General features: G+C 33.6%; 1 protein-coding gene across 2 annotated transcripts; it reads right to left on the bottom strand.

Annotated features, from left to right (window-relative positions):
- Positions 1-287: 287 nt before the first annotated feature.
- Positions 288-8,803, bottom strand: LOC114244456 (sin3 histone deacetylase corepressor complex component SDS3). 2 transcript variants are annotated; one of them, XM_028176293.2, is made up of 7 exons: positions 8,356-8,803; positions 7,531-7,594; positions 6,911-7,048; positions 6,350-6,527; positions 5,339-5,558; positions 3,954-4,114; positions 288-3,593 (listed from the first exon to the last, which is right to left on the bottom strand). In XM_028176293.2, the coding sequence occupies exons 1-7, from the start codon at positions 8,519-8,521 to the stop codon at positions 3,501-3,503; spliced, it is 1,020 nt and encodes a 339-aa protein (XP_028032094.1). In that variant the 5' UTR covers positions 8,522-8,803; the 3' UTR covers positions 288-3,500. The 2 variants fall into 2 exon arrangements, with proteins under 2 accessions (XP_028032094.1, XP_028032095.1); XM_028176294.2 differs by having other exon boundaries at positions 7,531-7,588; positions 8,356-8,720.
- Positions 8,804-9,645: the final 842 nt, after the last annotated feature.

The following is a 9,645-nucleotide window of genomic DNA, read 5'->3' as shown; positions in this document are numbered from 1 at the left end:
TTATAAGAAATATACATTTGTATTCAGTCTTAGTACCGCCATCTATCTAAAGTTTATTGAACTAATATGCATTTCAGTGGCCAAAATTTATAGCAGCTTATTTAACGTTTAGTAAACGAGTAGTTTAACCACTACACTAGCTTAATAGATCCTTTATAATAATCGACATTGACTTCACGCCTAAAGACGCTAGTTTACCTACCCATGATAATAAAAAACAACCTTAATAACGCCGCAGCGTTGCATTCAGTGGGGGCAGTCCGCGGCCACAATTAAAACAAAAACGATTTCATAGAATTCATATAATTAAAGATCTCTGTTCAATATCATATACATTTGTAAAAACTCTTTTATATTTACACATATCTCGTTCAAACGCGCGACATAGTGCGATCACAATATAAAAAATCTAAATAAAAGAAAATAAAATAAAAAAATAACTTCATCCACACACATTGATCTTTTCACTACACATATACATAAAATATAATCATTTACAAATTATTTACAATTAAAATACTGTAATTGAGATGTATGTGTTAATAAATGTTACAAATACACTTTTTATATTTGATATAGTATTCATTTGCAAGTATCAAAATAGTATAAAAAGTACATTGGAGATAAAAAAAAAAATTGTACACCACCCAGTCAAATATAACTTGCTTTTCACATTTACCCAGTTCTTGAAAAATATACTGAGATATTTAAATACTTTTTACGTTCTAAGAAGATTTGTGAGAAAACCAATTAGCTGTGAAAGTAATCACAGAATTGACCTACTAAACACTAATTGTAATGATTTCAAAAAGAAACATTAATCACTTTTTACTAAAACTTTAAAGAGTAAAGTCTCCGCTATCAACTAGTTTCGGTTTTAGAAATTGAATATCGCTTGAAGAATATCAGTAAAGTCAGAACTCAGTAAAAATACTAAAGAAAAAAGTTGTAGAATTAGTCTCGGAAAACACACTGACATTTAAACTCTTTTATATTTAAATAAAACTTAATACCAATACCAATGTGGAGTGTTGCCAATGGCACATATATGTATGCATGCTGTGTAGCGATTGCCATCATACAACACAAGATATTTGACAGATGTCTAAATCTCGCTTACGACATCTTCAATATAAGCTTGCATAATTTTAAACAAGTCCCGAACAACAACATTCGTACCGTCGGCCTGCCGAGCAATATGACCCGCTCAATGGAAGATTTTCCCTTTGTCGTATACAGTAGATTGGGGGGAATAGAGACTAGTTAGAATAGGGACAAATCTGGTATGTCACAATACTTTTGTTGAGTTGTTAGATTTAACTTTGTTGAACTGAAAATTACTTTTATTTAGTGTTTAAAAATATTAAATAGTTTAATTTAGTCATCAACGTCTTGAAACTCAATAAAAATATTAAAAAGTTAATTACCTAAAGTTACCTACCTAACAACTAAATAGTGCCCAGCCCTATCGAAAAACTCTATTATCCCCATACGTAATCCGATTCACCCTAACGCCAAGGTGAATCGGTTCAAGCTAGTTTTTTTTAGTTTTTGTGTATATCTTGTATTGAACTATGTATAATAACGCATCGTATATAAAAATTAAAGCCCCTGGGACCATTATGATCTCAGTTTTATTACTAGATCTCAAAAAAAAACTATAAAAATGTCGAACTTAAAAAGTGTCCCGATTCCCCCCATTGTACGGTAAAATGTCGTTTGGAAGACTTCAGGTTTTGAAGACACAGTGCTGTCATCGTCCGAACTTTACTGCTTTACGGCTCGCGAGCCACTAACATTCTTTTACTTTCTACAATCATGTCTGGCACTATGCAAAAGTTCATTTTACAAGTTGCTTATAATACACTAAATTTTTTTAGGTGTATTGCACAACAAAAAAACCAATAAGTAACTACACTGTACATTACGTTAGAAAATAATTCTATTAAAATATCATTTTATAATATTTTGTTACTTGCAATTATTCTCTTATATACATACATTTAAGACTCTTAATATAATTTTGTTGATTTAATGTACAACGGAATTCCCGTTACTTACTTGGATAACCAAATTCGTATTTTATTTAATGAATCGTTTTTTTTTTCAGTCATATTGTAACTACACTATTTGTTTGACCTGTCGCCATCCCTAAATGGGAGGGATAGAGCTACATATATAATTAAAATAAATAGTAAAAGTTGGATTTTTATAAGTCAAATGCATTGTGAAAAAGCATTATTTAAAAAAAAAAACATTCTGCATTTTCACTTCATCAAAACACATTTTAGATATAAAAACCCTGTTAAACGTTATAAGTAATTGTTAGAGTAGTTGAGATTTATTTAATATGTTTAGATCAGAAATTTAATCATATTAATAAAAAAAAAATATTCTTTTAATTAAAAAAACACTTTCACAGTTCAATACAGGCATAGCAGTAATCATGATTACAGAACATATGAGGTACTTGGAAAATAAAATTTTGGATTACATTTTTTTAGTAATATTTGAGTATTCTCCATACAATGATTCTGGCTTTCATAACGGTATTTATAAACGAACCGATGTTAAGGGAAATTTCAATCTTGAAAATCGAATTTGTCGATCTGCTAAGTTCATTTAGAAATAAGAGTAAAAAAGTGTGTGTGTCCGCTCCGACGCACGACTGGAGTTTACTGGATATAAAAAATTAAACGAAACAATACGAGAAATAGTTCTATATTACGACAACACGATACACTACAGATTATTAACAAATTAACGAGACACAAAACAAACGACTAACAAATATATGAAAATACAATAATGAGAGAAACGCGCGATCAGTACGAGGCTTTGTGGCGGACTGCCGGCGCAGCAGCCCGGCGCGCATTTCGTGTGACATGCGCATAACGCATTTCGTGTGACATGCTAGTACGATTTTGGTCCCCATAATTTTCATACCCCGGGCCTATATATGTAAATCGATTCTAAAGGAGTAAACTCCAAAACTTTCAATAGATAACTTTTAATTTATGCATCTAGGCTATAGAATTATAATATATTTCATTAAATTAATATGTTTTTTCAAGAAAATACTTAGGAACTACTTTTAGCAGTAGGCAGCGGCTTGGCTTTGCCCCTGGAATTGCTGAAGTCCATGGGCGACGGTAACCACTCACCATCAGGCGGGCCGTATGCTCGTCTGCCTACAAAGGCAATAAAAAAAAATTGCTGAACCAAAATTAAAGATTTAAAGACCAGCATATAATAAATTCAACACTTTTATACAAATATGTGATCCTCGTAAGCATATTTTATAATTACATTTCTGACCAAAACAAACTTTACAATCCATTGTCACGACAAGATATAAAACTATAATACAATCATATATACAAATATCTAGCGTTTGTCCTAGTGTCCGCACACACAAACACACCCGTAACACTGCACGCAGCTTGTATCACAGCGCGTAACGCGTAACGTGTAACGCGTGACGCGTAACACCGCAACGATTACGACGCTCGCCGTTTTAACGTCACTTTACCGCGCGCTAACTGCGATATGTATATCCTTATTCGTTCCACATTCGTCTTCTTTACCCATATCTGAAAAACAGACATGAATTATGAATGAATTCTTGTTTTTTTTTAAGGGATTTAATGACCTTGTAACTGAGACCTTTAAGCCTATTATTATCTTATTTTAATTTATATTCTTATTTTCATGAAAAATGATAATATGGAGTGAAATTAAATAAAATGAAATGAGATGATATGGGACGAAATATAATCTTGTTGTTGAGTTGCAGAGACCAAACTGCCACTCAAGGATTCAAGAAGAAAATTGAAGTCTAGTTGTGATATAGAACTCAAAGATTTCTTATATCATCGTCAATATTTTCAAGTTTTCGCAGGTTCAAGAAAAAAAAAACTAAAAATGTTTTTTCAGTAACTGAAAATACATACCGCCTCATCTGTAATGGCGTGGATGTGTCCGGGGAACTTGGGAAGGTCCCGTCCCTCGACGTAGACGCTCTGCCCGCGGTGGTACCAGCGCCTCTCGTACAACAGCTTGCCGTCTTCCACACGAGTGTCGCAGGTCTCGCTCTCCCGAATAGGGGAGTCGCCTGAGTACAAAATCCACATATTGACTGTGATATTGATGATTCCATTTGGTTTTTTTTTTTTTTCAAATATTTATCGACGCTTGAAAGGCAAACGTGACTAAGCGACAATGCGTGAACTTTACAGTAGACTAATTTAAAGTTGAAATACCTGAAAAAAAATCTATTTTAACAAATCTAGTTGTAGGATTTAAATTTTAATGGACCTAAAAAAATTTTTTTTTTGTGCATCGAGTATGGTTATTGCCTATCATTTATGTACAAAGCAGTTATTGTCGCTTAGTCACGTTTGACTTTCAAGCGGCGATATGGTCTGGAAGCCATGAATTCATTTCGTTCAAGCCGTACATTACTGTGGAAAACGGAACATTTGGAGTGAAAGGGATGAATGTAGAAGGAAGAAAGGGACGGAAGCGAGATGGTCAAGATGGCAATCGGGCATAGTAAGAGTGTGAACGATTACGACGTGTTATCCTAATAAATTTTGTTACTTTTCAAAAAAACTGCTATTTGCTTTGAGCAAATACCACATTACTAATGAACTTATTAAAGCCACACACCCTTCAAAATATTGCTATACAGGGTGTCCCAAAAGGTAACAATAAACAGGCATTGGAGGAAAGGCCTCGTATGATGAGCCAGTAAATAAAAATCACCTTACTACACACAGCAGTACTTGAGTACTAATATACAGAGCGAATTTTCGACATTATGACTAGAATTCTGAATTATTTGTAGGTTTTAATGCTGTATTGTCCTGGCAAGAAGCCAAACTAGTTGTTGCCAAATCAAACAGTTCATTGATTTTAATGAAGAACTGACTGATATTATGATGCGCCTATACAACAAAATCCCACAAGATGTTCAGAACCTACATATACATAGGTTTAAGAAAACTATTATAGAACATCTGTGCAATAAAGCTTACTATAAAGTCAATGATTATCTAGAAGATTGCACAAAGTGGGAATGAGTTGCTCGCTCTGGGCATTTCAATATTGCAATAATTGTTACTTTATAATTAATACTCATTGTAAAAATGAATATTTAAAAAAAATCTAATATTAAAAAAAAAAGACATGCCCGCTGAGTTTCTTGCCAATTCTTCTCAGGACGGAGGCTAGTTTTTGTGAATTGGCGGTAGTTCTTTTTGACGTTCAACAAGTATGTACTTTCATTTATGTTGAATAAATTTTTTTTGATTTGATTTGATTAGTGTGAGCTTACATGTACTGCCCGAGTTGAGATGTTTCCTGGGCTGCGCGGTGTTGTGCTGCACGGGATGCCTGGGCGGGGTGGTCCGCTGTATGGCGCGAAGGTCGGCCTCGATGTCGCGCTCGTCCAGCTGGAACGTGAGCGTGGTGGCCAGCGGCTTGCGGCGCTTCTCCGGCGCCGGGGCCGGCTCGTTGGCTCGCCTCCGTAATATTCTCTTCATTACCGGTTTCACCTGGGAAATAAGTACAATAAGTAAATACAGTAGAATACCTCTATAATGAGTATATTTATGTGTAGTGAGGAAAAGAGGGGTGTTTATTGACGTGTGATGGTATATTATGAGCAATTTAACATCAATGACTGGTTGTTTTATTTTTTATACATCTGCAATGTATCCGCAGACTGACAGATAAACTGATGCAAAGGACTGACATCCAGAGTTGTTCACCCAATAACAGTTACTACATTGATTCAGTCAAAATCTTTATTCCAGTTATATAGTATGCAAGCCATTTTGGGGCATTATTTGTGACATTCTTGTAGATAATTATGTGCCAGTAGATTTGGATAGTGAATCTTCATTTTGTATTTGGTACAAAAAAGTTACATTTCATTCTGAGTGTATATATACAGAGTTGTATAATTCCCTATTACTGTTGAAAGATCAATCAAGAGCTCTTTCAATATTAGTTTGAAAAATTTCTGCCGAATATCAAAATGTTAATAATGAAGTCTAAGCAGTCTTCAGGATTGTTATGAATACCAGAAGCTTATTTTCTATAGAGAGCTTTGAGTTAGCTACTCTTGTTTTAATATGAGCTTTCTCAGTTTAAGTAAGTCTGTAATCTCATTTAGATATACTGAAGTACTAAAGTTACTTATCTGCATCTAAAAATAATATTTTATTACAACACACCTAGATTTAATATAGTCTACAAACTATATTTAATCTCGGTGATTACAATACAAGATTTGTATTGGCTTGTTCGTTTCCTTACATAAATTGATAGAAAATTAAGTTACCTCCATTGAATCACCATTCAATTCCATGCTGTGTCGTTCACTCTCAATAAGTTTCCTCTTGTCTTCAAAATCAGTGAGCAAGTTCTCGCGTAACTCAACCTTCTTCTCTTCAAATTCTTTAGCTGCAGCTTTTTTTTCGGCGACATACTCCCTGTCTACCACTTCATACATGTGATCTCTGGAAAAGGTTACTTTTATTATTATCAATAACAAATTTTTATTTACATTATAATGATTTAAATTGTTTTTTTTCCTTTTTTCGGGTGTCCACTGCTACAGTTGTAAATCCTATGTAGCCAGACATAACTAAACATACTGACTCGGCTCTGACTTCACAGAACATAATCTTCATGGTACAAATATCAAGTTGAATTTTAAAGTTAAAGCCTTTCTAAAGTGTCATTAGAACTTATGTACAACCAAATAAAGCGAACTTTACTTTTTAAATCGTACCTACCACTTCGCACTTCAAATTTCAGGCTCTGACCCTAATTATAATGTATGTGTAGTACCACACACTTTACTTTTTTTGATACCCAATTGCAATAGAGGTATACTTACTTGTATATTCTGTTCAATCGTAACCTCTCTTGTAACTGATGTTCTAACCTCTTCACCCGACGCAAGAACTCAGGATGGAGGCTGTCTTCCAATTGCTGCAGTTGCTTCTTGAAATTGGCAAGTTTATCTTGATATATTCTGCAATAATAGTTTAGTTTTAAATTATATAAGGCAAAAGTACTAAGAATGATTGATAGTAGTATTTGTTTTTTTAACATTGCAGTTAATTGACTCATTCCCACTGGACCTCAATTACTTATAATGTTGAAGCATTTTTAAAATTACTCCTATCACAAAATGGAGTTCAGTTGCATCATATTGCAAACCCAATATTTTGTTTTCATGGTTATACATTACAATACATATCAAACTATTTTCTTCTTTGAATTATATTATTTTTAAGCACCAGAATTCTGAACCTCAAATGTTTCTTTTAAGTATCTTTGATTTTTCTGTGATATTTCATCAGTGGATGAACTATATTTGTGCAGAAAGACTTTTGGGCTCTGTTCCTGTTTTGTTTAGATAATAATGCTTTTGCTTTTTGCCTCATTCTAAATTAATTTACAAAGATTGATTAAGGAAGCTTATTTCAAAAGAATAATTATTATTTTACATACTGTTCTTTAACTTCCAGAGGTTCATTGTTGTTCGGTAGTTCTGCCTCGCTTGCCTCTTCTGTATCTGAAAAACATTGCAACACTTTTTCTATAATGTAATAACACCTTTTTTTAAAATAGCTTCATTATATTTTTAAACCTAGTGTAATAACAAAGGAAAAAGTATTTTCAAGCAATGTATCATATATAATATCAAAATATTCCTAGTTGTGTTTCACAGAAACAACTCAAGAATACAAGCATAATTTCATTCAGTATGGTTATACTAGAGAAAAAAAAGTACACTAATTCATCTATTATTTCAAATAATTTTGCTTATTAAGGATTAACTTTTTGCATTAGTGTGGCATTGAATTTGTTTTGTTTTTGTGCTAAACTATATTTATTGCATATTAACAAAACAATCAGCTAGGCATATTTGGGTACATGTAAAGTTAGTAAAATTGTGTACATTTTTTTTATTTTTTTTTAAATTTGTACCCACGTCGAAGAATCATCGAAAGGTAACCACCAGTTTATAGGATTACTCTTTATGTGTTACTAAGTGAGAAGTTTTTTTTTTAAATATAATAGGTAATTAAATATAATGTTAATATGTATATTAAATGGTGAAAGTATTTAAATTACGTCATCAAGAAGGTTGTCCGAGAAATAGGCGGGAACATTCACTGAGTCGCAAACATGAAAGCAAATAACCTTGTTTTGATTACGTAACCTCTGTTTACATGTCAAATTTGAAAAGATATTGAGGTTATAGTTATTTTTTGTGGAATAATGTACAAATTAAGCGTTATAGATGCTGGTAAATTAACATCGTAAACAAACCTTCGTCGCTGTCTAACACTGGTGCAGGAGGTGGGACGGTTTCTTCTCGGTCTCTGAAGTCGTCTAAATCGTCGTACCCATCGTCTTCAAAATCGTATTCATCCCCCGGGCCGGAATATGGTGATCCTTGGTAAGACATAGTCGAGGCGACGCGTAACAGTTGCATACAGATTGAATGCAATCACCGCTTCACAAATAAATTTATGCGCTCTTGTAACGTCGAGCTAGACACGGGCACCAAATGGCTGAAGCCAGTTGTGTCACTCATATAAAGAATTCGGCATAAAAACTTATTAAAAGAAACGAAACTGGAACAAGTTCTGATTAAAGCAGAAAGATGTTTTACTTTTACGTCAAAGTGGACTAAAACCATAGAGTAAGATTATATATAAACTAAAAAGTAATTTAACCGACTTATTTGTATAACATTTAGTCATTTCAAAAAGTCAATTTTGTTAGATAGTCATATACAATTGTTACTTAGTGTAAGTGAAAGGTCCGATTTTTTTTTGATCATTCGCGTCTTTGTAATTTAGATACTTTATATGGGGTTCCATAAACAATTATGCTAAAATTACACAATTTCAACCAAAGACAATGCTCTACTCGATTTGTTCAATGAGAAAGCAAAGGAAATATCGTCTATTTCATAAAAAATTAAATAGAACGAATTGTGAAAATGCAAGTTCAACTGCTGATTTATTATCACTCGCTACCAATGACCACCGATTCATCAAATTGCGATAGATAGGCTCAATTATAACCATGTCAACGACTTCTCCAGTGTGGGCTTGGCCAGTCACTTTCAAACAGCTTCTGTGGGACGTTTTTCTTCGTTGTTTCTTGTCGTGATATTTCAATAAGAAGAGCGTTCTGCAATTCGATCTTCTCCCCGCAAAATTTTGGCTGTACATTAAAATGGCTGCCGTGCAGATCACATTGGCTGCAATTTCCTACATCGCTCAATTCGTGGCGGGTTGTAGGAGATAGATTAGGTAAATGGTTTAATTAAATGTCACCCCGATAACTGCTTTGCGGCAAAAATAGATAAAGTGTATTAGTACTTACCAGAGCGGGCTTACAATGCGTCCTAGTATCAATAATCACCCATATTACGTGTGTTAATTATTCGATAAGGAAGCCAGTTCACCCATGGCTACTTGCAGTATGTTTTCCATTGGAAAATTTTGAATCTGCCTACAGGATTTTAACATCCGCACGGATGTTTCAATCGATTAAAATATGCCGGGCGTTTTATCCTTTATATCATGTCTACAAATCATTCTACGC

Source organism: Bombyx mandarina, chromosome 10, assembly GCF_030267445.1.
Source record: "Bombyx mandarina strain Sakado chromosome 10, ASM3026744v2".
Classification (NCBI taxonomy): Eukaryota; Metazoa; Arthropoda; class Insecta; order Lepidoptera; family Bombycidae; genus Bombyx; species Bombyx mandarina.
Note: the sequence above shows the minus strand (reverse complement) of the source record. Positions and strands in the feature narration are given on the sequence as shown.